Genomic DNA, 27,837 nt, shown 5'->3' on the forward strand with positions numbered 1-27,837 from the left:
CACGGAGGCGAATATTGCCCTCCCTTCCCTCCCCTGGACTCTGGTTGTATGGGGGGGGGTATGTTCGGCCGCTTACCTCTACTTAGTGGGTAGGCAGGGTTTTGGGTCTGTTAGTACGCTGGGAGGGTTCAGTTGTTCGCCATTATGTGCTCGTGCTTGAATGTATGCTTACCATCGTCCTGGGCCTGTGGTGTCCACTGGAGATGGGTTTTGGCTGGTGCCATGACCTCGCTTTATCGGTGTTTATCTCTCTTGTTCTTTCAGGTTGAGTCTTCATGCCTTTGATTGCTCCTGTTTTGGATGAGGTTGTTCCCTCCGGCTCCTGCTGCTTCCACGTTGGATGTGCTGGGAGTCTTGGATGTTGGTTCCAGTCCGTCTCCTGATGTGGATCCTGTCGCTGGAGAGTTCCTGCTTGGATTCTGAGGGGTTCGTTGGCGCGGATTGTTCTTGGACTGTTCCTGAGTTGCTGTTCGTTGGTTGTTATGGACTGGTTCGCAGAGAAAGAGGAAGTACCGCCTTGGACGCAGCCTTATATTGGGGCTGTAGGGGTGGGACATATGGGTTGCTATGGTGACCATTTGCATTTGTTTTTTGTTTCTCCTTGCTGCTATGGTGATCAGTAAAGGAAGAGAAAGCAATATTCGCCTCCGTGTCTTAATAAAACTATGACTTTACGTCGTAGACTAGGAAAATCATTAAGTCCTACATCATTAATGAAGTTAACTCAAGAGTTTGGTTGGTGGGATATATGGAGGACTCATAATCCATCATTGACAGTAAAACTTATGACTCTCTTTCTAGGATTGATTTGGTATTTGGAAATCAGGTGACCCTTCAGAGTAGAGTGTTGGTCTCAGACCAGGTGGGTACAAGGGTAGGTTCATTTTGAAAGAGAGTTGATTTCTTTCAACTCTCTTTCTTTGAGATAAATAAGGACTCTGCTGGGGTAAATATGCTGCCAAGGCTTATGTGAGAGGACTGCTAAACCAAAAGATCATAGAACGAAAAAAAAAGAGTTTAAGAAGAAGGAAGATGACTTAACGTTAACATTGGGAAATATGGAGGAAAAAAATGATAATTCAAAGAGACAGAGTTTTGAACGAACAGATGGAAGTTTTCTCATATTCTAATAGAGTGGCGTGCTTACCTACTTCAATGGGGGGAGCAAAAATTATTTTAATTCCTAAGGAAGGGAAGGATAGATTGGATCTGGGCTCATACCGTCCAATATCGTTAATGAATGAGGATTGTAAGATCCTGGCCAGAATTTTGGCGAAAAGATTGAGGGGGTAATCACGCACTTGGTGCATGAGGATCAAAATGGATTTATTCCCGGAAGATCTACTTCTTTAAACCTCTTCAGAATCTTCACCAATATTCAATGGGTGGGCAATCATGATGTTTTTTTTGTGAGAAACTTTGGGTTATTTTGGTTTTGCCTCTGAGAGCACGGATATCTGTCAACAGTCAATAGTCTAAGAATTTTTGTACTGAGAGGGGCATGAGGCAGTGATGCCCCCTTTCTCCTCTACTTTTTGCCTTAGTGGTGGAACCATTGGCAACCAAGATAAGACAGGATTCAGGTCTTCAGGGATTTGGAGTGAGGGGAAGCGAGGACAAAATATCACTCTATGCGGATGATTTTCTTTTTTTTTGGGTGATACCAATGGGGCTTTAAGTCATGTTATGGCACTGATGGATGAACTTGGTAGTCTCTCGGGTATAACAATTAACTGGAATAAATCAATACTGCTTCCATTGTGTGAAAAGACTGAGGTAATGGATGGACCATCAGGATAGTTTTAAATACTTGGGGTTAGAAATAGCGAAGGATGTTTCTAGATTTATAGAATTGAATTTCGCACCGCTGTTTCGTAAGATTAAAGATCGGATTAAGATCTGGAATAAACTACTCATACATAGAGCAGATAGGATAGGATTAATTAAAATGGTTTTACTACCCCAATTACTGTACGTTATTAGGAATTGTCCTATTTATTTAGGCAAAGCTGTCTTTAAAGAAATGGAAAAACAGTTTAATGACCTCTTGTGGGCAGTTAAGAGGGTTAGGAAGTAAATTCAGTTGGTTTACTAGGGCTTATGATTATGGAGGTTTGGAAGTCCTGGATATGAAGCTTTATTATTTAGCGTCTAACATTGCAATGATGATGAAATGGGAGAAGGTGGATTTCTTAAAGCACTTAGTGAATAATAGTGTAGGTTCATTGCCAAATATTTTTGTACTCCTTGAATCAGAACAATTATATAAAAGAGCATATAAGATTCCATTGGTTAAATCCCTGGTGGGTTCTTGGGCCACGCTTAAACAACATTTGGGTCTGGAGGGTTTTACACTAATAACTCCTCTTTGGTATAACAACACTTTGGGGGGTGGCAATGTGAACATTGAGGTGTTGTTTGCACCAGGAGCGTGTCACAAAGGGGCCTGGCCTTGGTGGAGTAAAAGCCCTAGTCCAGGTGTCCACTAAAGTAGTTGGGGGACACCATATAGATAGTGTAGCTGGTTCAGCTATTTCAGGGCGGGCTTTTAATGGGAACAGGCAATGTGCTGGGTGGGTGCCTGTTCCCCATGCTCCAGTCCGGGACTTAGGGCATGCTCACGTCCAGGGATTCCATTTAATCGGATTTCTGGAATTTGGTGTGTCTCACTCTGGAGTGTTTTGTGAAGCAGAGTCCTGGTGAGGCTCTGTGTGAGTGGTCTCACACAGAGCCCTGCTGAGGGGCCACGAGGATAGGCGATAGCCTGAACTTTGCCCCATTTTCCACCTCTGATCCCCCTTTACAAACCTTCTGGTTCTTTCCTCCTTACGCCCCCCCCCCTCCCCCTCTTTGTAGAAGATTTGTACCTTTTAGATAATAAAACTGTTACTCAAGAAAAAAAAAAATTTAAATTTTAGTTTTTATAATTCTTTTGGTAACAATCCAGCAAGATCTTATAGCACAAACTAGAGGTGATTTGATGGTGATCCTCTTTATCCTGATGTCATTTCAGGGTGCACCACATTGACCAATGATGAAAGTCACATCCAGGGTTGAGGGGTTCCCACTGTGCCTCTGCAGTCTTGGTTTTGCTACAAGTTAAAATAGATGGGTTGGTGGCCTCCTCCTCTGCCTCCTGGACACGTTCCTGGTCCTTTCAGGGTGTATCATATTGACAAGTGATAACTGCTCCAGGCTTGAGTGGTTCTCACTGTGCTTCTGCAGGATTTCTTTTTTTTTTTTTTTTTTGGGGGGGGGGAGGGGGGGGGGGGGTAAGGGATAGGTTTTGGGTAAGGGATAGTTTTTTTTTTTTCTTTTTTAGGTAAGGTAGGGATAGGAAAGAAAAATGGGATAGATTTTGGGTAAGGAATATTTTTTTTTTTTTTTTTGGGGGGGGGGGGTAAGGGGTAAGTTTTGGGTAAGGGATAGTTTTTTTTTCTTTTTTAGGTAAGGTAGGGATAGGAAAGGAATAGTTTTTTTTTTCTTTTTTAGGTAAGGTAGGATATAGGATAGGTTTGGGGTAAGGAATAGTTTTTTTTGTTTGTTTTTTGGAGGGGGGGTGTAAGGGATAGTTTTTTTTTCTGCAGAGATGGTTGGCTGCAGATTAGGGGTAGTTGGTGATACCACTTGGGAGTCTGTTGTTGTTGACTCCAGATGGCTGATTTGTTCTATGGCAGGTAGTGTTCTGGTGGGAAGCTGGTTCTTGGTCCTGGTGTTTTTTTCGACCAGTCTACACTCAGGGCATGACGCCAAAGGAACCCGACCAATACGGTGACAATTAGACAGCAGACAGCAGCGTAGATGGCATAGCTGACATGGCTCTGGAGGAAGGTGAGGATGATGTCTTTTGTGGAGGGACCATGTTCAATCCTCTCCTCCTCTTCCTCCTGGGTAGGTAGTTTTTCTGCCAGAGCTCGATGGAATTCAGCTTCTATTTCCTCGACTGCCTTGGATTTAGTCTGCGTCACTGAAAAACAGAAGAGAATACAATAAATAAGGCGATGAGGAGAACGTTGGAAAGACTGAGAAGTTATCAGAAATAGTTCTTTACTGTAAGAGCAGAGGCAGGGGGGGGCTTCTTATCGTATATATATATATTTATCCGAATGGTCCAGAAAAGAGAACATCCGAGAGAGAAAACTAAGTCTTACCATCGAGATAAAAGAATCTTCGGAGTATGATGTCATCATCCTCATCAATTATCTCACAGGCATAGGTTCCTTTATGGCTGACTCTGGTTGGCTTGATGTGTACATCCAGGTCATCCCCAATGTAGAAGTCTTTAAAGTTACTCAAATCCGTTTTTTTGATCTGAAAGTGAAAACATTGATGACATCGTATGAGACATGTGTCCTATGTGGAGTATAAATGGCAGTATAAATTTGCACTGTAATAGAATGGTATATGCGACTTACGTTTTTGGCGTACTTCCAAACAACCTTCGGATGATCGGGAAGGATAAAGGACGCCGTGCACCAGATTCTGGTCTCTTCCAGCTCTTCCACCTTGATGTCCTTAACTGAAATGGGAAACCACGGTCAATGACATGCAGCAATGAGCTAACAGGTTCATAAGAGGTTCCCAAACTAATGGTAGAAATGATCTTACGGGGACAGGTCACCGGGATGTTGCAGTCCTCCTCAGCACAGCGGCTGCATGAGAAGATTCGGGCAGCTTTTTGAAGCCCTAGGGAAAGAAATAGAGAGGGTCTAATGTCTGAGGTAAATGATGACCCCACCCATGTATGTAATGGAAGCCACTCCTCAAATTGACACATCTAATGACTTTACTCACCACATGGAGGTCTGCATTCCACCGGTGGATGACCTAATGGAAGGAATCAAATATGGTTAAGGATGGATGATGTGATATATACAGAATGTGTCTCCTGGCTCTTTATGAGGATCTTTAGTCACTTACTTGCGGCACGATCTTTCACGCCTTTCACAAATTCAGCCATCTTTTTGTCAAACTGTTCGACCCAAGCTGGTGGAAAAAATTTTTGGGGGAAAACTTACATTTACTATTTATGACTCAAAAGAAATTGGGGAAATTCTTGAGATTTCAGGAACTTACATAGTTTTTCAATTTTCTTGACCTCTTTTTCAAAGGTCTTGAGATACTTTCTGATGTTCTGTATCTGGTTGAAGGCTGTAAGGAGAAGACACATGAGATTTAGGACATTGCCTACAGCGCTCTATGATGGAGATGGGGCTATCTGGATGGATAGAATGTAGAAGACATTTCCTGCTCGGACAACTGTTAATGAGCTACAAGTAAAGCTTTAGTCGGCAGGGAAATGGCTCAATCCTGAGAGGACACATGTACTAGATAGAAGATGAAGCCGTTACCTATCGAGATGTTATTCAGGGGGTCAAAGCCCCAGTGTAGCCTCTGGAGACATTCTTCGGCCCCCATTGTGTCCAGCGAGACCGCATGGTAACAGATGCTGGCTCTGTCCGCTGGGGTGGTGAAGCATTTCAGGCAAGATGTCGCTACCTGAGCTCCACATAGAAATACTATGATCTGCAGCAGCAGATAATAGGAGGTAAAGAATCGCATGACGTTCTGTCACAAATCCCTTCAGCCTGCGAACCTGAGAAAACGGAGAGACGTGAGTGTAAGTGGGGTCATTTATCAAACTGGGGGCAAGTAGAACCGGCTTAGTTACCATAGCAACCAATCAGATTCCACTTTTCAGCATGTTTGGAAAATTAAAGGAGGAATTTGATTGGTTGCTATGGGCAACTAAGCCAGTTCTACTTTACACCAGTTTGATAAATGACCCCCTTAGGCTCCCACAACAGCTTGTACTAGAAAGATAATGAGGGATGGGTTTTGCACCATAAATATAATGGGAGAGATTTATCAAACTGGTGTCAAGTAGAACTGGCTTAGTTTCCCATAGCAACCAATCAGATTCCACCTGTGAAAAATGAAAGGAGGAATCTGATTGGTTGCTATGGGTAACTAAGCCAGTTCTACTTGACACCAGTTTGATAATTCTCCCCCAATGGGTCTAGCTGAATTATTTATTGGTGTAGAACTACAAGTCACAGCATGCCCTGAAGTCTAGAGGCTTTGCTATAGAGATGGAGCTTTGAGATCTGTATTGGGTCTGGAATATCCAAAGCCTGAAGAAAGGAGGGTATGGATTTGGGAAGGGGGCACTTATTTCTCAGCTACAGGTACAGACATGGTAATGATGGAGTACTCACGTGTCACATCCAACTGACGAGTGACTGCTCTGTGCCCAGCGCCTCCTTATATACCCCGATGACATCACAATAGAGATTGCTGCTGGGTGACATCACAATGCACAGGCATGGTGCTGGGTGACATGCAGAGCGGCCATCTTTACCTACAAAATACCATCCATCAAATAATAGTTGTTTTAGGATTCGTACGAAATAGTGACGTGAATGAACTTAAAGCCTGAGGCGCCTTCACTGCGGCTGAGAATCAGTCCATCCATCTGAATGAGGCTCGGAGAAACCCATGTGCTTCCAGCCAAAACAACCCCATTCACATGAATGGAACGGATTTTCTACAATGAAACATAATGTGCGTGACCATCCCTATCCTTTCCCTACACCTTAAATAATCTTTCCCTGAACTTGCAAATGCGATTCGTTGCCGTGTAGCGTGAGAAAATTCGGATTTGATGTGAATCTAATTTTTCATGTAATTCGGATCGAATTCCACTTTGTGAACTTTGAGTCCCTCATCTCTACACACAGGGCCGGCCTTAGGTGTTCAGGCGCCCTGTGCGAGCTAACCTTGTGGCGCCCCCCCCCCCCAAAAAAAAAAAAAAAACACTGCTTGTTGCTGGCATCATGGCATAGGCTGGCTGACTATCCAACCAAGTAGTTACCAGCCCTCACACCCCAAAGGCCGGTGTAATGTTATACTTCCCTAGTTCGTGAGATTTCCCTACCCTCGTCACTTCCGGTCGCACCGGACATGACGTGAGGAGGTGTGCAGCGCCGCGCAGGCGCACAACGACAGGTTAGGGAAATTTCACAGCAGAGTGCGCATGCGCCAGGAGCCTCGCCGGCGGTTAGGGTAGGGAAAAACTATGGGCCAATGCGCAGGCGCAGTGATCGGATGGATGTTCTCAGCTGAACACCGGCCGACACTGCGCATGCACCGGGAGCCTCACCAGCGGTTAGGGAAGGGAAAAATTACGTACGGGCCAGTGCTTTTTCCCTACCCTAACCGCTGGTGAGGCTCCCAGCGCATGCGCAGTGTAGGCCGGTGTCCAGCTGAGAAAATTTGTTTCCAATGTAGTATTAATAACTAAACAATTAAATAATAAACATATTGCATTGTCTACTTACCACCAGGACAATAAGATGATCTGGACTCTGGCTGCAGTCTGGCTCTGGGGACTCCATTGTCACTCTCATTATTCCCCCCCCTCTCCCTTGTCACGCTCATTATTCCCCCCCCCCATCACTCTCATTATTTCCCCCCCATCACTCTCATTATTCCCCCCCCCCATCACTCTCATTATTCCCCCCCCATCACTCTCATTATTCCCCCCCCATCACTCTCATTATTCCCCCCCCATCACTCTCATTATTCCCCCCCCATCACTCTCATTATTCCCCCCATCACTCATTATTCCCCCCCCCATCACTCTCATTATTTCCCCCCCCATCACTCTCATTATTTCCCCCCCCCCATCACTCTCATTATTTCCCCCCCCCCCCATCACTCTCATTATTTCCCCCCCCCCCATCACTCTCATTATTCCCCCCCATCACTCTCATTATTTCCCCCCCCATCACTCTCATTATTTCCCCCCCATCACTCTCATTATTTCCCCCCCCCATCACTCATTATTTCCCCCCCCATCACTCTCATTATTCCCCCCCCATCACTCTCATTATTCCCCCCCCATCACTCTCATTATTCCCCCCCCCCATCACTCTCATTATTCCCCCCCCCATCACTCTCATTATTTCCCCCCCCCCATCACTCTCATTATTTCCCCCCCCCATCACTCTCATTATTTCCCCCCCCCATCACTCTCATTATTTCCCCCCCCCATCACTCTCATTATTTCCCCCCCCCCCATCACTCTCATTATTTCCCCCCCCCCATCACTCTCATTATTTCCCCCCCCCCCATCACTCTCATTATTTCCCCCCCCCCATCACTCTCATTATTTCCCCCCCCCCATCACTCTCATTATTTCCCCCCCCCCATCACTCTCATTATTTCCCCCCCCCATCACTCTCATTATTTCCCCCCCCCATCACTCTCATTATTTCCCCCCCCCCCATCACTCTCATTATTTCCTCCCCCCCCCATCACTCTCATTATTTCCTCCCCCCCCCCATCACTCTCATTATTTCCTCCCCCCCCCATCACTCTCATTATTTCCTCCCCCCCCCCCATCACTCTCATTATTTCCTCCCCCCCCCCATCACTCTCATTATTTCCCCCCCCCATCACTCTCATTATTTCCCCCCCCCCCCATCACTCTCATTATTTCCCCCCCCCCATCACTCTCATTATTTCCCCCCCCCCCATCACTCTCATTATTTCCCCCCCCCCCATCACTCTCATTATTTCCCCCCCCCATCACTCTCATTATTTCCCCCCCCCCATCACTCTCATTATTTTCCCCCCCCCATCACTCTCATTATTTCCTCCCCCCCCCCATCACTCTCATTATTTCCTCCCCCCCCCCATCACTCTCATTATTTCCTCCCCCCCCCCCCCATCACTCTCATTATTTCCTCCCCCCCCCCCCATCACTCTCATTATTTCCTCCCCCCCCCCATCACTCTCATTATTTCCTCCCCCCCCCCCATCACTCTCATTATTTCCCCCCCCCCCCCCATCACTCTCATTATTTCCTCCCCCCTCCCCCCTCTCTTTCTACTCCCACCTCCACCTCTAGTGTAGCGTGGCCGAGCTCTGTTCGATCCGCGGTACAGGAGCATTTGTTTCCTGTACCCGGCCGGACTGACAGGAAGTGCACACTAAGTGAGCACTTCCTGTCAGTCCGGCCGGGTACAGGAAACAAAAGCTCCTGTACCGCGGACCTAACAGAGCTCGGCCACGCTACATTAACAGGCACAGGCAGGATTCTTTAGAGCGGCAAGCGCTCAGCCTCAGCCACTCAGGCGGCGCAGAATGAGGGGCGCCGCCACCCGCCCCGAACTTATATAAGCAACTTTTTTTTTTTTAAACCGCAACGGGCGCCCCCTGCTGAATACAGGAGGGAGGAGGGAGGAGGGAGGAGGAGGGGGGGGAACATAAGTGCCGCCTCGCCTGCCCATATTACATTGCGGGCTGTCGGCCGCCCGGCGCCCCTGTTGCTATGGCGCCCTGTGCGGCCGCACAGCCCGCACACCCCAAAGGCCGGCCCTGTCTACACAGGACATAATGAGCGACGATGATTTTCTGCCTGTGTAAGTAGCGTACCAGACCAAACCAAGCAACTGCCACGGGGTCTGGGGGAGGGGGTCCCAGAACTAAACTCCTTTCCCCTCAAGATGTAATTAATGCAGCTGCCACTAGGGGGAGCTCAATGCAAAGAGAAGATTTCAGGTTCCAGTGAATGGTAACTGTATACATTCCTGTGCACTGAGCTCCCCCTGGTGGTGACTGCAGGCAGCCAACATTGTAATAGAAAAAAAAACAGATTTATCAAATAATTTTTTGCCAGTTGTCAGGGGTGAAGATAATGAGAAATAGAGTGGTTAGAATGAGCACCATATTTATGAAGCACTTGTCACTAGTTTTGCTTACAGATATTGGGGTGCTGCTTCTTCCATTAGAGTGGGTCTTGTGAATGCAAGGTTTGGAGTCCAACCTTTTTTGAGACCTTTCTCTGATCCACATCCGCTTGTGGGACCGTGCGGAAAAATCAACACTGCCTCCCTACCCACCTTCCCCCCCAGGTACCTATCCCAGGGGTGAGACCCGTGCCCTTACCAGTGAAAACCTGTTGCTGGTCAGATATAAGGACAAGAGGGATGTCCTTGTACTGCAAAATAAGGAAGGTCAGTCAGGATAGACAGGTAAAGCCCTTCCTGAATATTGCTCCAAAGCTGAAAATTGTGTACTGGGGGGGGGGCAGTTACTAAATAAAACTTCACTTTTAATAAATATAAGGGTAAAAAATGCCCCTACAGACAAACAAACATGTAAGTAATGGTGGTATAGAAGCTCATTTGGTCATGGAGATAAGACCATGAAAGACTTCAATAGAACCATCAATGGTGGAATAAGTGCCCACACAATGCATAACACAGAAAAAAGCACTAGGCTAATGGCCCAAAATTGAGAGTTACGGGAGCCCGAAAGACTGCCATGGGTGTCACCGTGGGCACCTATGGTGGACTAACGGGTGACTAGAGGCAAGATAAAGGATGGAAGTGGAGGGTGGTATGGTGTGTACGCTGACCCTGATGAAACCCTACTTGGCCTAGTCCACCCTACACATAAATCCTTGGAACGAGGTCCAAAAAGCCCCGCAAGAGGTGACCCCGGCTGGAACTCTGGTCCTACGCTGAATGCCCTGTTAAAGCCCTAGACAGCGACTAAAAGGACCATATACCAAATATGGGAATAATAAGGTATAGGCTAAAAAGCTTATAATGATAGACTTATAGATATGAAAAAAAAGGTGCCCCGACGCGTTTCCTCAATATGAACCCCTAGATTCTTCAGGGGACATGGAGTATGTCGATAGTACCCACAGCTGGCGTATAGCTAGCTCAACAATAGGGGGTAGCCTAAAACATAACAGAAAAAGACCACATAAAAATAATGAGCAAAAAAAACACATTCGTCCACATGAAAGACGGTGGGGGAAATGGCAACGTACTGTTTGGTGGCTGCAGTCAGCGTATGGCTGTGGACCCGATGGGGGAAGACACCACCTAGATGGAAAGTCCAGCGGCATCTGTGGACGTGCAGACCCATTAAACAGGCAGAGCGGCCAGGTGAGACGCATACCTACAGCGACGTCCGCGTCACATGACCGGACGCCTGCTGATGACGTCGAGGGGTGCGACGGCGCTCTTGCGGTCACGTGATCAGGAGTACAGCGGTCAAGTGACCACGCGTGCGCAAGATACAACAGCCCCATTGTATGGAAGAGGGGCCTGGTGGAACGCATGCCAGCAGCAACGTCTGCGTCATGTGACTGGGCGCCGGCTGCTGACGTCAGAGGATGCCACAGCGCTCTCAAGGTCACGTAATCGGGAGTCTATCGATCATGTGACCGCGCATGCGCATGATGCGGCGGCAATGCCTATAAGACATCTGAAACATGGTGAACACTAACAGATGAAAAAAATAGTTCCTCACCGCCGCATGTATGTGCCATAGGACAAGTGACAATGTATATAGTGTGGCACAGTGCGGAGGGTGCACCCTCTTGGTCATTAGTAAAATATGTGACCAGAAGAAGGGCATGAACCCGGTATTAACAATGGAGGGGGAGGAGAAGAAATGCTTCACAATGGGTTTAAGAGACTATTACTCCAGCCGTCCACCTCCCTATATGCTGAGGGACAAAAAGTATATGTAGTGCCCCTCTAAGCAGACCATAAAGAAGAGGTATTAGTTAGCAGGATAGAAGACCAAGCGACTAACAAGAAGTACCCGGAATCACCGGGATGTGGCCAGGGTATATAATCACATATAACAGGCCACATGGGGGTGATCATAAAAAACAACCTAAATGTAATTGCTCGTTGAGGCCATAAGGGGTAATGGTATTTAATGTGAAGGTCCACCAACATTCTTGTCCCAGTCCCCGCCTCGTTGTGGTTTTCTGATATGTTCAATGGCCATGAAGCTGACCGATGAGATACGGCTGTTGTGAGAGGTCTGTACGTGTCGCCCTATAGGAGTATCCCTGTTGTTGCGCATGTCACTAATATGTTGGCACATACGCTTGCGCAGTTCTCTAAAGGTCTTACCAACATAGCGCAGACCACAGACACATGTAAGTAAATAAATTACGCCAGTTGTTCGGCAATTAATAAAATCTTGTATGTGATAAACCGTGTCATTGGCTTCACCCCTAAAAGATTTACCCTGTGGCCAGCAACTCCCGATTCCCTATGTCGTAGTTTCTCTCGGTGGAAGAACATTTTTGCACACGGTCTCAGGTTAGTTAGACTAGCAGGACCTTGTGAAAGGACTGCTCCAGCGCCGTCCTCAGACGCATCCACCTCCACAATAAAAGGTCTCTCCTGATCAGGCTGGATCAGAATGGGAGCGCTACTGAATGCCTTTGTTAGTGTTTCAAATGAAGTAATGGCCTCAGTAGACCAGTTCTCCAAATCCGCCCCTTTCTTAGTGAGGTCGGTCAACGGTTTAGCAATTATTGAAAAATTCTTAATAAATTTACGCTAGTAATTGGTAAAACCTAAGAACCGTTGTAAGGCCTTTAAGGATGACTGCCTTACCCATTCCTTAATAGCTAGTACCTTACCAGGATCCATCTTGAAGGTGTGAGGGGTCAGGACATGCCCTAGAAACAGTATCTCCTGTACACCAAAGACACATTTCTCTTGCTTAGCGGATAGCTGGTTCTCCCTCAACACCTCTAATACTTGTTTGACATGAGACACATGAGATTTGAAATCAGGAGAAAATATCAAAATGTCGTCAAGATAGACAATAATAAATTTACCTAAAAACGCTCTAAGAATATCATTCATAAAGTTTCGGAACACAGCTAGGGCATTGCTGAGTCCAAAAGGCATAACCTGATATTCAAAGTGTCCTGCCGGAGTATTGAACGCCGTCTTCCATTCGTCTCCCTCCTTGATTCGGATTAGATTATATGCCCCTTTCAGGTCAATCTTAGAAAACCAGGTTGTCCCCAGAACCTGGTTAAATAAATCCGGAATCAATGGGAGAGAGTATCTATTCTTGATAGTGATCTTATTCAATTTCCGGTAATCAACACAAGGCCTAAGACCACCATCCTTCTTCTTAACGAGGAAAAACCCCGCTCCCATAGGAGAGAGAGAGAAGGTCTAATGTGCCCCTTACTGAGGCTTTCCTTACTATAATCCTCCATGGCCTTGCATTTGGGCTTAGAGAGATTATAAATAAGTCCCTTAGGAAACCTGGCACCTTCTACTAACTCTATGGCGCAATCATAAGGTCTATGGGGGGGGTAGAACCTCCGGGGTAGGTGATGAGAATGCAGCCAGCCAGTAGCGCAGGGGCAACACGTGAGGTGCACGGTGGACCGATGAGGGGCCAAATTATAACACACAGTTCATCAGTTACTCACGGTTAGCAGAAAGCCTCCCTGGGCCGGCAGCACAGTGTTGAGGTGGACAGCACGAAATCCTCCGGGGCACGCTCTGTGTAGGTAAAGCATCAGCCAAGATGGTGGTTGAGGTGCCCTTGATGTTAGGGGTGCTTAGGGTGCTTGTTGCGGCTGAGTCCCTTGATGGTTTTTGTCGTGACGCCAGTACCGTTAATGGTGGTACAACCAGTAGTGGTAATAATGAGGTAGACGGTGGTGAGATGCCACTCACAACTGTTACTGATGTTGACTTTGTTTGCAGCAGTACAAAATACAGTCTCTTGAAGTTAACAGAGCTGATTCTGCAAATTCACTGTTTCTAGGCTTTTCTACGTGATAAGTTGAAGCTGCGACTTCGTAACCTGTGCTTTGCTGAAGTGTCTGAAATAAAGCAAGAGTTTGGACATTATAACCGTGTCTGCGAAGATATCTGTGAGTGTGACCCCCTGAAAAGAGATGATCCCTTACAGGGGGATAGCACTTTTGTTCAAGAGGCTAAATTTTGGACAACAAAAGTTTTTTGGGTATTTATCACAATATGTTAAGGATGGGGCATTGAAGTCAAAGGAAGAGATACTAGGGAATTTAGGTGATGATAGGCAGAGTGTGTTTTGATATATTTACCTAGGGCATTATGTACACATGATATGATTTTATTCTAGAGTGGAGGGGTCATTATAGATTGGTGTCAATATTATATAAAAAAAAATTAAGAGTAGTCATAGATGGGGGTGGGGGGGGGGTGCACTAGTAAGATAGCATGGGAAAAGGATCTAGGCCCAATAACTGAGGAACAATGGAGGAGGTACTGGCAAGTGAGTAGGTGCCTGAGGAATCCAGCGCATGGAGTTACTCAATTATCGCAGTTGTATGTCCAAAATGTGAAAACTCTAAAGCAGATATTATCCATATGTGGTGGCGATGCCCTAAAATACAACCATTTTGGTAGGGTCTCGTTGAAGTGATTGGAGATATTGTTGGTTTTAAGCCATCCTGATAGATTTTTTATTTCTGTATTGGGTAAAACCCTGTATAATCTATCAAAAGTGAATGAGACTATGGTGTATAACTCCTTCTTTATGGCCCAGATATTAGTGGCCAGAAGGTGGATGAGAACAGATGTGCCCACTGTTAAAGAATAATAAAATAAAATAAATGTACATGGGTTAAGAGAGAGGTTGAAAAGATTAGCTATTTTAGATTGGTTGGCGAGGCACTTGCCGGCCATCATCTGCCTTCAGGAAACACACATGGATAAAGATATGGGTTACATAAAATATGGATTGGCGCAAGTTACCATTCAATATATACATCGTACTCAAGGGGAGTCTATTAGTACACAATAAAGTACAATTTGAGTCTATTTCATATAAGGCGGATGATGGCGGCAGATATCTCTTCTTACATTGTAGAGATAATGACTTATTGATGGTAATAGCAAAGATATATATATATTGTGGTGTCTCACAGGGTGAAGTAATTGAGGGTATATATGTGTCTCCCAGGTTTTTAGCATATGCTGAAGAAAGTTATTTAGGAAAGGGTTAAAAAAAAACTAAGCCTGGGTCCTGATGAGCTGCACCTGGCGAGTTGCTAGAAAACTGGGGCTGACAACACACTTCCTAGGAGTGAGAGAAGCCACATCTCACTGAGGGACCCTGAAGGTCCAGAGCCTGCAAACTGCAAGTATCACAGGTTGCTGTTCAGACAGCGGGCTTATTTTGGGTGGACTGAGGATAGCTCAGCCACGTCCTAGAGAGGGACCTATTGTTTAGTTAGAGCCTGGACAAGGCTAGGTGTTCCGTTTATGTTTTGTGTTTTAATGCAACCTATGAAATAAAGCTGGCCGGACACCAGTTGAAGTGCACCTCCTGTCTCCTGAGGTCTCCTTGTGCGAAATATTCTGACTAATCTGGAAAGGTGATCTAAATAACTATCACAATATATATATATACCACCTCCGTATAACCCTGACGTTCTATATGAGTTGTATAATTATATGACCGAAAGACAAAATAGTGTATTGTTGGCAGCGGGGGACTATAATACAGCGATGGACCCAAGTATAGACAGACTAGGCTAAGGGTAACGTTTTATATCATAACACTAATTTTGCCAGGTTGTGACTGCAGTTTGGTTGGATAGATTTTCCTGCTACTCAAGGACACATCAGTCCTGGTCTAGGATAGGAGTGATCCTTGGTAACGAGAAATTGTTGGAAACGAATACAATAAGTATTGGGTATGTCCCCATGTTTATGTCAGATGGTTGCACAATTGTAATGGAGCTTGGGTCCTTGAAAAAACAGAGCTCAAGGGCTTTTACATTTAATCCTCATTGGTTCAAGTTGTTAAAGGATAAGAATAGAGATTCCGCTAATAGGCAATGGATTCCTGAGGGGGATATTATGTAGAGTCTAGAACAGAAATTAATGGACGCCCAAAAACTCTGTGCAGAAGACCCCTCGTTGGAAAAATTGAGAAATTGGGAAAAAATAAATAAAGCGATTAAAGAAGTTCATATGGAAAAAAACTCAAACATCCCCAGTTTTCAGGGGGGTTAGGTCTTTTGCGGAGGGGGAAAAAGTGGGTAAGCTTTTGGCAAACATTATAACTAATTAACAGAAAAAAAATGTTGGCTCGGCCCAGAAAAAAATAATAGTGGACAAATAGTTAAATCTCCGGAAGAGATCAGTTCTGTATTCAATAAATATTTATAAATGTAAAATTAGGTACATTAAGGAAGAATTATATCCATATTTGGATGGCATTCCCTTCAGGAAGCTTGATGAAGTTCAGAAGATTCAGTTGGATGAATTAGTGAGAGCCCTGAATTCAACCAACGATAAAAAATCACCGGGAGGGGATGGGCTCCTGTTTGAGGTATAGAAGGAGTTTAGTTCAGTCCTTCTCCCGGAATTAACGGAGACCCTTATTGAGGCCAAGGGATCAACAAAATTGCCTGAATCAATGGAAGAAGCCACTGTAGTTTTGCTCCCTAATGGTGAAAAGGACCTATTAAAACCAGGGTCACTGCTGAATACTGATACTAAGTTACTAGCTAAGGTATTGGCAGATAGGTTAACTCCCTCGTGTGCCCTGTCATATGTCCCTATGATTCGCACAACCTCATCCTCTTTTATTCTGTAGCCGGTCTCTATTGGTACTCGGGGAATGGTGGTATGCATACCTGAGAACCTTGTGGGTATCCACGGTGAATACATCTTTGTTGCAATCCATCTGCAGCACATCTGAAATCTGATAACTGGCAGCAATTTCTCCTGTCCCTTAAATACTGCCCTTTCGGGATGCCCTTTTTGAGTGCCGCTGGATGTCCACTCTGCCATCTTAGGAGATTTTTGGTCGCGGTGGGCTCCCGGAAAATATTGGTGATGAGTTGACCGGACGTATTAAGGGAAATGGATAGATCCAGAAATGAGATTTGTTTTCCATTGATTTCTGATGTAAAGAATAACCCCAAAGAGTTGTTGTTAAGGGTTATGACAAACTCCTGGAACAGCGTCCTATCGCCCATCCATAGGACCAACACATCGTCAATGTATCTAATCCATAATGGGATTGATGATGCAACGCGTTCCAGGTCATCGCTGAATACAAATTCTCTCTCCCACCAGCCCAGGTAGAGATTTGTAAAAGTTGGGGCACAGGGGCTCCCCATTGCAACTCCCCTGAGCTGGGTTGTGTGTCAAAATAAACTCCAAAAGTTCCGTCCAGAATGCATTATGTCGTTTTAGATGTTTGACCCTCTGTTGTAAAAACCTCATTACAGCTCTGCAGCCCTGCGCTTTCCCCGGGTGGTACATTGGTTCCTCGGCTCACCAGCTGACCGGCGATGTCAGAGCGGTGTCTCCCTTCGGGTTGGCTGTGTGAGCGGAGGCACACCCCTGGGGCCAGGTGTCAGCCCTTTAAATCTCGGCACATAGGAGGCCACTTCGCGGCCGTCATAGTGCCGAGGCTCACACCAGAGCCCTTTGTTAGTAATGCCATCTCTCAAACTAGAGGAGTGCGGCTTTAGGCAGGCGATTCAATTTGTGCTTAAGAAGTTTGCTCCTGAGGAAGTGCGCAAATGGGACGCATGGAAACGCGTCGAGCATTTTATCACTCTTGCCAGTTATCACTGATGCTTGGCAGTATATGAGCCATATCAGTCTGTCACCATACTGGTCCTGAGTGTAGCACTAATTACTAGGAGTCCTCGGTTTGATGGCTAGGTGCACGGCCAGCATCTGAGTGACTCTTTTGTATCCAACACTGTTGCTCTGACTGAGCCTGTTGTGGATACGGTCACTGCCGGCACATTGAGCCTATTGACTGATAGCTACCATCTGATGCGCAGTGCTAGTCTATGTGACATAGTCCACTGTGTGCATGGACAGTATCGGTCAATATTTCCAGCAGTGATCTGTGTGTCTGTTTGCAAATAGACTCCCAGAGGAACAGTTCACGTGACTCACAGACGTGCCTATGGTGTGCAGTATTTAACACCTGTGCAGTTCATTGTGAGCAACGTATATTCACCTCTTTATTTGGTCTATAACATTTAATGATTTGGATTTTATACCCCTCTTTTTAATGACAATAAATGAATAAACCTTTTATTTTATTTTTATTTTTTTGCTTTTAACGTCCTCTATGATATTTTTTTGCGGTACTAATTAAGTTGGACGTATACCTTCACATACCCCCTTTCTATATTTGTATTCGATCTCCTATATTACTTAAAAAGATGGGTATAAAGCCCACAGGTGAATGCCCTAGATGTGATGGGGAGCAAGCAGGCCTCTTCCATTTGCTATGGAGATGTCCTAAATGGTTCCCATATTGGTCAGAGATAGCGCTTATTATTAAACAACTATAGGAGCACAAATAGAGGCTTGTATCTAAAAAATGGCTAAACTAATACTTTGTAAATTATTGTTTCAAGCAAGACTCCTCAATTTAAGAAGATGGATTAAAAAAGCTCCCCCCGCTGTGACAGGGTGGAAGAGAGCGGTGGGCCATATTATTAGGATGGAGAAAATAATATATGATAATAGGGGTAAAAATGTTTCGTTTCTCAAACTGTGGAACCGCTGGTTGAACAAGGATGCATAATATTTGGGTGTTTTTTCGTTTTTTTTTCTCTCTCGTTCGGGTTAAGTAACATAGTACATAAGGCCGAAAAAAGACATTTGTCCATCCAGTACGGCCTGAGGGTTTGCTGGGTTGGGGGGTGGTTTCCAAATACAGGGCTAAAATATATTATGTTTCGTGTGAAATTTTATATTTTGTAATATATTATTGAATAATAAAAATTATTTAAATGAAAAAAAAGTTATCTAATGTGTATGGGGGTCTTCCAACTTTCCAACAATGGCAGATGTCAGGGGAGATAAGGACTGGCTGTAGGATTTCAAGTGCTGTGTGTCTGGAGGGGACAGAGGAGTGTGGAAGAAAGGGAGTCTGGAGGGGGACAGGGGAGTCTGGAGGGGACAGGGGAGTCTGGAGGGGACAGAGGAGTGTGGAAGAAAGGGAGTCTGGAGGGGGACAGGGGAGTCTGGAGGGGGACAGGGGAGTCTGGAGGGGGACAGGGGAGTCTGGAGGGGACAGAGGAGTGTGGAAGAAAGGGAGTCTGGAGGGGGACAGGGGAGTCTGGAGGGGGACAGGGGAGTCTGGAGGGGACAGAGGAGTGTGGAAGAAAGGGAGTCTGGAGGGGGACAGGGGAGTCTGGAGGGGGACAGGGGAGTCTGGAGGGGACAGGGGAGTCTGGAGGGGGACAGGGGAGTCTGGAGGGGACAGAGGAGTGTGGAAGAAAGGGAGTCTGGAGGGGGACAGGGGAGTCTGGAGGGGGACAGGGGAGTCTGGAGGGGGACAGGGGAGTCTGGAGGGGGACAGGGGAGTCTGGAGGGGACAGAGGAGTGTGGAAGAAAGGGAGTCTGGAGGGGGACAGGGGAGTCTGGAGGGGGACAGGGAAGTCTGGAGGGGGACAGGGGAGTCTGGAGGGGGACAGGGGAGTCTGGAGGGGGACAGGGGAGTCTGGAGGGGGACAGGGGAGTCTGGAGGGGGACAGGGAAGTCTGGAGGGGGACAGGGGAGTCTGGAGGGGGACAGGGGAGTCTGGAGGGGGACAGGGGAGTCTGGAGGGGGACAGGGGAGTCTGGAGGGGGACAGGAGTCTGTCATCCACCCCCCACCCCCATTGCAGACATATGCACGCTTGGCCAGGCCAGTATGTGACCATACTGCCGGTGTATGGTTAGTTACGCTGGGTCTGTCAGCCCCAGACAATGGTCAGTTCCTGAGCCCCGTCCACCCTGTTTTGTGATGGATAACAAACAGGCATTTCCAGTTTACTTTTTGTTCGGCTTCTTGCTGCCTCTTGGGGCTGTCACTCACTGTGGCCTGACTGCACACACTCTGAATTTCTTTAAATGATTCACTACAGGGAGGAAGAGGTTAATTGCCAAAGGCACTGCTGTGTTGTGGCTGCTTTGTGCAGGAGGGATTCATGTCTCATGTCTTTTTTTTTTTTCTGCCACCTGACCCTTAAAGCGTCCACAGACCGAGAAGGTAAATGGATTTAATGTCTGATCACAATGTCAGTATATGAGTGATGTCATCAGCAGGGGGCGGGGCTGTGACATTTTATACAGGCAGTAACTTGTTGACCAATTTATATGCCTTAAGGTGCCTATACACATCCAATAGCTGTCAGACGAACAATCTAACTGTACTAGAACTGAAGTACAACCTTCTAGTGGGAGCGGTGATTGGAGACGCACAGCCTAAACAGAAACAATGTTGTAATTTCAGTCTGCTGTAGACTTGCATAGTGTTATTAAACAAGTCTTCAGAAGGTCAGTGTGTTGTTGTTTTTTTCCCTTCCAAAACTTGCATACTCCTGTATAATAACTGTAGAAGATTTCTTTACTTCTCAGTCCACAGATAGAAAGTCCTGAAGTCTCTGAGTATTAGCTGGCTGAGCAGTAAACCTTTCAATAGTGCAGTGCAGATATAATACAATACAGCGCAAATGAGCAGGATATATTACAATAAACATATAAATGCAGTTCACCAATATGAAATTGTATAAGGGCACACAATAACATAAATCACAGTGCAAGATAGCCCTTTCAAGAGACTAAAGTAGGAATAGGGGCAAATGTCCATATTCCAAAGTACCCTTGCCCCAGGGCACTACAGGTATTCTATGGGGAAAGCAGAGAAAAGCTGCTGCCAGAAGTGTCTGTCAGAGGCCATCTCCCTGGAGGACAAAATGATCGTGCAAAAAAATTTGTTCTGCCCAATCCTCTCGCCCAAGGCGGTGTTGGGAGCTCCTCACACACACCGCTGTTCTCTGTGTGTTTGGATGATAAAAGACTAACGTGTATGGCCAGCTTAAGGCCTTGTCTGAATGTTACTGAGGGTCTGGTGATCTGGCTGACATCTATTTCCCTTCTCCATTTTAGGTACCGAATCCTGGATTAAGATGAATGTTCTGGCACAGAAGCCTCGTAATAACTCCACGGTCATGTGATCTGATGCCTGTGAGATCCACAATAATGAATGCTGTGAGGTAAATTCTGAGAATACATGTGTATAATATGTGCTGTCCATCTGACATCCAGAAGAGGCCCACACAGAAGAGAGGGTTTTCCCAGGGAGGAGATGCCCTCGTGCTTCATGTCACCTCTGGAGGAGGCAAGGAGCCGTCTCTCGGTCTAGTTTGGCTGCAGCGGGCACGTGTTAGGTCCGGTATATACGCATGTCATCGCTGCAGTGGTGGTGGTGGGGAGGATGTAATGACTGCCCTGGAGCAGAAAGGGTTCAGAACTCTGTGTATAACTTTTTTGATTAATTTAAAAACAAAAATGGTTGTTTATTAAGACTGGCGTTTTACACACCAGTCTTAATAACCCCTGCGCTGGCAATGGCGCCGGCCTCTACATAACTTCGGCGTATCCACCGAGCTTCCTTGCTGCCGTACATTTAGAACATTTTCTATGCCTAAAACAGACATAGAAAATGATAAATGAGATGGGCTTCCTGGCCCACCCCCCTTTATTAGACCTGGCGTGAGCGGGGAAAAGCCACAGATATACACCACAAAACAGGCGTATATTTGATAGTAAATGTCCAACATGGGCGGGTTGACTTTCTTCAGATGTCCCATAGCAGTAAATGAAGAGGACAGTGCAAGGGTGCTGTGCTCTTCTTTCATTCTGGGTTTCCCGTTCTTGAGGATAGGACTCGCATATATCGGGCATCTGTGGCACATCCTATCGATATGCCATAAATGTCCAGCTGGGATAACCCCAACTTTTTCCAGAAAGCAGACACAAGAAGGATCCCACATGCCCAAACCTTTGTTCCAGGGAGAGGTAAGCCTAGTAACCTCTGATTCCCCTCTCCCCATTTAAGACGCACTGACAATTGAGCCCAAGATTCACATGTATGGAGTCCGGAAGAATAGCCTTCTGACAGGTGTAGGGACAGTTTAAGTTCTACAGCAGATGGAGTACGTGAGGTTCACTAAGACTTTATCACACCTTATAAGCCGGCCTGATAAATTAGATATGCTAACTCTAAAATTTATATTGTTATTGTTATCGTTCATGGATGAAAGCTCACTTTTGACTTTTTTCTCGTTTCTCTTAGATGTGAAGGATTTAGGAATGTGTCACCACATTGTGTACTTGGTTTTGCACCTCATCTTATTCTTTGGAGTAGTCAAGTTGTGTGAATCGGTATGTGACATCAGTCCAGACAATAAATATGTCTACTGTAAAGGAGAATACCTGAAGTATGTTCCTCAGAATCTGTCGGAGGATGTGGAGTATCTGGACTTGTCCTATAATAAAATCACAGAACTGAACCGAGGAAGCTTTTCTCGATACCCCTACTTAAATACACTAAACCTGAGCTTCAATAACATTTCTCACATAGACAATGGATCATTCGAGGCCAACCTGCTGCTAAAGAACCTGAGTTTATTTAATAATTCCCTTGTGGAGATCCCAGCTTCATCCCTGGAACATCTTAAAAGCTTGCAAATCCTTGACTTGTCCAATAACTTCTACAGATTCTCCACATTGGGAAAAGAGTTTTACAAACTGGTGAATTTACAGGTTTTATCCATAGGAGGCCCATTGATTTCTAGAGTACTAAAAGACGATTTTGCAGTCATCCAGAACATCAGTCTGCATAAGTTTGCTTTAAAGACAAAGTCAAGTTTGGACTACTATGAGCAAGGGGCTTTCTCGGTGCTGAACACCGAGGTTTTCTGGCTGGACATTGCTCTGGATAGCAATGCCAGTATGTTAAATGATATGTTAAAGGACTTGGCAGGAAAAAAGTTGACCACTCTCCGTTTCCGAAACTTATTTGAGTTTTCTTATTATGAACATGTGTTGGATATATTCTCCTTCTTGCCTGCCATTGATATAAGAGATCTGATCTTCTTTAGGGGAAAATTTAATGAGAATCTTCTCCGTCTGGTCTTGAAGAATGTTCAGAGTTCTAAGATCAAAAACCTTTTACTGCTGTCTGTAGATTTTGCTCGTTCTGTGAGGGACAATACCTTGAATACGACCATTAATGACTTGGTTTTACAGAACTTGGTCATACAGGATGTCACTAACCCAGATATCCTGAGGTTTGACTGGACCTTCACTTGGTTCAGCAAAGTCACTTATCTGAGCATCATCAACGTCAACTTTAACTTTGTTCCCTGTGATGCTTGGGGCCAAATGGCTAATGTTGTCTCACTAAATATATCGAATAACAGGCTATTTGCTGCATACCTTTACAACTTACAGTGTAAGCAGAATGTGCTTCCAAACATTGAGACATTCAACGTTAGCCATAACCAAATAGACAGTCTGAGGACCATCTCATTACTGACAGCTAAGTGGCCAAAGCTCACCCAGTTAGACCTTGCGAATAATGCCATTGGGAGCATCAAGGAGTCTTGTGTGTGGAATATCAGCATCAAAATTTTAATTTTACGGAACAATATGCTCACGGTGGATGTGTTCCAGTGCCTTCCTGTATCCTTGGAATATCTTGACATGTCTAATTCCCATTTAGAACGCTTGGATATTAGTTATTTTGACCAAGCTACAAACCTAACAAAGCTTATTCTAAGAAATAATAAAATCATGTTCATCCCAACAGGCTGGAACAGCCCTAACCTCCAGGTCCTAGCACTTGAAGGGAACTCTTTTGGAGTCATTGATCAAGGTTCTTTCCAAAATCTGGTTCGATTGAGAGAGTTGACTGCAGGGAACAATCCTTATCATTGTACATGTGACCTCAACGCTTTCATCACAGATACTCTTAAGGAGGGGTCCTTATCGCTCCCCGACTGGCCAGAAAAATACTATTGCTACCATCCGATATATATGCTGGACACCAGGATTGAATCCTTTAGCCCAGGGAGGCTGGAATGTGATGTCCGCTTAGTGGTGGCTGTTTCTGTCTCGGTGACAGCTTTTGTACTCATCATCGGCATGCTGCTTTGCCTCAAGTTTGATATTCCCTGGTATTTGAGAGCAACATGTCAGATAATTCAATCCAAATACCGGTCCAGAAACAGTCAAGAAACAAGAGAATATGCCTTCAATGCCTTCATCTCCTATAGCTACTCGGATGCGGATTGGGTAAGAAGAGTGTTACTGTCTCATCTAGAAAACTCCAACCCACCATACAGAGTTTGTATTCATGAGAGAGACTTCCTCCCGGGGAGATGGATTATTGACAACATAATAGAGAACATTGAGAACAGTCAGAAGATCATCTTTGTGTTGTCTCACAACTTTGTCAACAGTGAATGGTGTAACTATGAGCTCTACTTCGCCCATCAGAGGGCCATTGGCCATTCTTTTGGAGACGTCATTCTGGTGGTCAAGGAGAACATGAAAATGGAGGACCTGCCGAAAAGGTTCTGCAGACTGAGAAAACTGCTTAGCACTAAGACCTATCTTGAGTGGCCTTTAGAGGAGAACCGCCAACCGTTCTTTTGGTTCCAACTCAAGAGCATCTTGGGTAAAGGCAGCAAAAGTCTATCTGTGCTAGATAACATGTCAATGATAAATGAAACTACTGATGTAGGCGTAGACAGAAATTCAGAGTAAGAGATAACTATGACCACAAAGAGCAACCTAAACCTGTCCCCCTGTACCTGAAGCCACATGCTGGGTGGTTAGTGTTGCTAGTGTCTCATAGATCCTCACTTGGATACCATTTCACAGGCTGATTTTACAGATAACCTCTAGCATTGGTGCAAATTTTCTCTGCTACAGATCCTCAGTTATATCATGGTTATATAAACTCCTGACACATCCAGAGCTGCATTCTTAATTCTGCAGGTTTAAGCTCAGGATGCCAGACTTAATACTTTACTGTTGACTCCCGTTGATTCAGTCTTTGATCAAGAACATGTTCTGTTTTGTTGTATTGTGGGTGAAAGTAAAGTGCATTGCTTTCATGGAGACCAGCTTAGCTGGTACCAGTTTGAATGCAGCCTTGGATGTGAATGGAGTATCAGACATTATGCAAAGAAAGTATTTACAAAGATTTAACCTATACAATAATGTAGAGAAGTGGAGCTCATCCATGAGTTTATGGGACCTTTTCCTGCAGAGGCTGTCTGGTCTCGGGTCTACTGTGAATTAACCTTTTCTATACATTTACTTTGAGTCTACAGATGGATTATTATCATTGCATTTGTCAACATGATCCTCCAGCTTCTGCACAACTACAAGTGCCAGAGCGTCTGCAGCTTTAGAGGAGTGGAGCTTTCCACCAAAATGCATTTTCCAGGAAATCTGATTAATAACGCTGGCCGAGCTGGGGACTCACCTGATATAAATATTGCCAGATTAGTATTGTTTGTGAGATCTGAGAATCTGGTTGCTGCTCAACTTCAAACTGGTTTCTACAGTCATGCCTGGGGGCCTCATTCCAAGGCAGAATTGTCTAGTTAAGAGCAGAGAAGAAGCAGTATTAATCAGATTTTTCCAAAGCTAAATGGAGCTCACGTCTGCCAGTAAAATAACTTCTGCCATTCAGTGATGCCCACTAAAGGCAGGGTAATCGAAGTATATTATAGTTTCAGCACAATGGATCACTCCGTGTGTCCTGCTGGTGGCAGACGGAGCCATCGTTGTATGTGAACACTTTATAATGATGTGAATGTACAGTATATATGTATTTTTTTTACATTATTGTTATCTGTTAAACGACTGATGATTGTCTACATAAAGGCCTATGGTTGGCCAAATGAATTATTTTCCCCCGATCATTGCCCAGTATACATAGGGCCAGCGATCAGAAAATGCTTGTTATTTGCTGATCGCCTCCTCTATGGGGACATAAAAAGTATTCCTGTGGGAAGCACATTTCTCATACAAACAAAGATGTAATATGCGAAGTGTACGGGTATGAACGAGCTTGGGTGACAGGGCCCTAGGTCATAGGTCGGGGACCAGTAGCATTTCACCCCAAAAAAATTATCACCTGTATCCCTGAGTCGTTCTTTCTATTCAGCCGGTACCCAGATCTGCCTCGATTTCTGGATAGACTTATACAAAAAAAACAACTGGGCTCAAAAAGTAACAAGAATCTTTATTGGTTACATATATACAACATGAAAAAAAATTCGATGAAACCTAAATCTAATGCTTTCGACTCCTCACTTAGAGAGTAAACTAATAGTGGATAAACCTAATCCTAACATACCCATAGGACTGGCCATCACGTGCCCGCTGCGCACTTCCGGTTGGACACGGGAGGCGCGTAGGTATGATGGCGGTTCCAGACGCGCGTCATGACGCTATCCAAACAAAGGGGCACACTCGATTTTAATGACTTGATCTTGATTGGTGAGTTGCGCATTTAAATGGGTCAAATTTTCTAGGATAGCCGCGCCCCCAGATTAAGGTGTTGCCAAAACGCGCGTCGGGGTGCGCGAATCTTCTGAGGTGGCTTCTCTACCTATGGGTAGATAAGGATTAGGTCTATCCACTATTTGTTTATTGTCTAAGTGAGGAGTCGAGAGCATTAGATGTGATGGACACAAGTCTTTATACCCTTATACTAACTGAATAATGTACCGGGCAGTGTAGCAATGCTGCATATTTCTTGACTCCCCTCTGTGTTGACTAAAGATTTATATTATCCCTCAGGCGAATACCGCACTTCTACTTTGGTGTATTTCATCTCGATTTTTATCATGTTGTATATATGTGACCAGTAAAGATTCTTGTTACTTTTTGATCCATTTGAGACTAAGTTGTTTTTTGTATAGGTCTGCTCGTTTAGTATTGAGTTGGCTCCTTTTTTGAGAGAATTATATGCTGCCCACTCTTTTATTTGGGTTTTTATTCGCTTTTGTATTATGTAACCTGCAGGTATTAACTCTATTTCTGGATAGGCTGGATGACAGCTCTCACAAAAGTCACTGTAGTCACCCAGCTTCCTAAGACTCCTGAATGGTAAAGCTGTCCGATATATCGGCTCATAAATTGTGTCTGTTTGGCTACACTCATTGACAAAAGTTAAATACCGCCCCCAGATAGAAATGTCGGATTGTTGCAAAACTCGTTCTGCAGTTATGCCTCAGCAGATATGTAAACGATTCCAGTTGCAGTCTGATTAGACACTGGGTCTTTTCACAAGAGGGTGTAAAAGTGCTTCCATCACTGTCCTATAAAAAGGCTCTCAGAAGCTACTTTTGAGTAGTGTACCTCTTGGTAAGAGAGCGCTGGCTGCTCATTCTGATTCTGACACTAGGTGTTGTGAGCAGTGGTTACCTGGGGGCATGCACACACAGTTAACAGTCCCTGGACGGCCCAGACAAACCACCAGTAGAGAGGATTGTTTGATCACTGACAAGCACGAGCGGCTCCCACAGTTTTGTTGTCCACCATCCAAACACAGGTGGCACCTTTGTTACACCCCTGATCTGGGGAGGCATTACATACGACAGTCACCCTAGTACTGATACGAGGAGACACTAACAGCTCAGTGATATATGCAGGACATCCTGCTGACACAGGTGTCCTCTCATGGCAGGGTCTCTATTTATCAGCCGGATAATGCTCACCCGCACACAGCATGGGGTTTCCAGGAATGTCTCCTCCAGATTACACTTCCTCGGCTAGAAGCCGTATCTCATCCTGCATTCATGCTAGAGGCCGTATCTCATCTTGTATCCAGGCTAGAGGCTGTATCCCATCTTGTATCCAAGCTAGAAGCCGTATCTCATCTTGTATCGAGGCTAGAGGTCATATCTCATCTTGTATCCAGGCTAGAGGCTGTATCTCATCGTGTATCCAAGCTGAAGGCCGTATCTCAACTTGTATCTAGGCTATAGGCTGTATCTCATCTTGCATCCAGGCTACAGGCTGTATCTCATCTTATATACAGTTTTGAGGCCATATCTCATCTTGTATCCAGGCTAAAGGCCATATCTCATCTTGTATCCAGGCTAGAGGCCATATCTCATCTTGTATCCAGGCTAGAGGCCGTATCTCATC

General features: G+C 45.2%; 2 protein-coding genes across 3 annotated transcripts in view; one reads left to right on the forward strand and one right to left on the reverse strand.

Moving 5' to 3' along the window:
* The window catches only part of LOC122921867 (toll-like receptor 2), a 41,258-nt gene extending 13,463 nt beyond the window's left edge, over positions 1–27,795 (forward strand). For both annotated transcript variants that reach the window (XM_044272157.1, XM_044272156.1), the window contains 2 exons: positions 20,767–20,873; positions 21,956–27,795. In XM_044272157.1, the coding sequence (XP_044128092.1) occupies positions 21,973–24,432 (2,460 nt within the window). In that variant the 5' untranslated portion in view covers positions 20,767–20,873; positions 21,956–21,972 and the 3' untranslated portion in view covers positions 24,433–27,795. The remainder of the gene's footprint in view (positions 1–20,766; positions 20,874–21,955) is intronic.
* Positions 3,411–6,314, reverse strand: LOC122921868 (sperm acrosome membrane-associated protein 6-like). Its single transcript, XM_044272158.1, has 9 exons — positions 6,219–6,314; positions 5,352–5,596; positions 5,077–5,151; positions 4,921–4,986; positions 4,795–4,827; positions 4,609–4,686; positions 4,416–4,519; positions 4,152–4,311; positions 3,411–3,967 (listed from the first exon to the last, which is right to left on the reverse strand). The coding sequence occupies exons 2-9, from the start codon at positions 5,560–5,562 to the stop codon at positions 3,669–3,671; spliced, it is 1,026 nt and encodes a 341-aa protein (XP_044128093.1). The 5' UTR covers positions 5,563–5,596; positions 6,219–6,314; the 3' UTR covers positions 3,411–3,668.
* Positions 27,796–27,837: the final 42 nt, after the last annotated feature.

Source organism: Bufo gargarizans, chromosome 11, assembly GCF_014858855.1.
Source record: "Bufo gargarizans isolate SCDJY-AF-19 chromosome 11, ASM1485885v1, whole genome shotgun sequence".
NCBI lineage: Eukaryota > Metazoa > Chordata > Amphibia > Anura > Bufonidae > Bufo > Bufo gargarizans.

Bases quoted from the DNA above. Each gene is read 5' to 3' on its own strand.
- LOC122921868 (XM_044272158.1), bottom strand. From the start codon at position 5,562: ATGCGATTCTTTACCTCCTATTATCTGCTGCTGCAGATCATAGTATTT. The intron at 5,152-5,351 runs GTAACGGCTTCA...TTCTCCTTACAG, and splicing joins CCTGAATAACATCTCGATAG to CCTTCAACCAGATACAGAAC. The intron at 4,687-4,794 runs GTGAGTAAAGTC...TTCTTTCCCTAG, and splicing joins GGAATGCAGACCTCCATGTG to GGCTTCAAAAAGCTGCCCGA.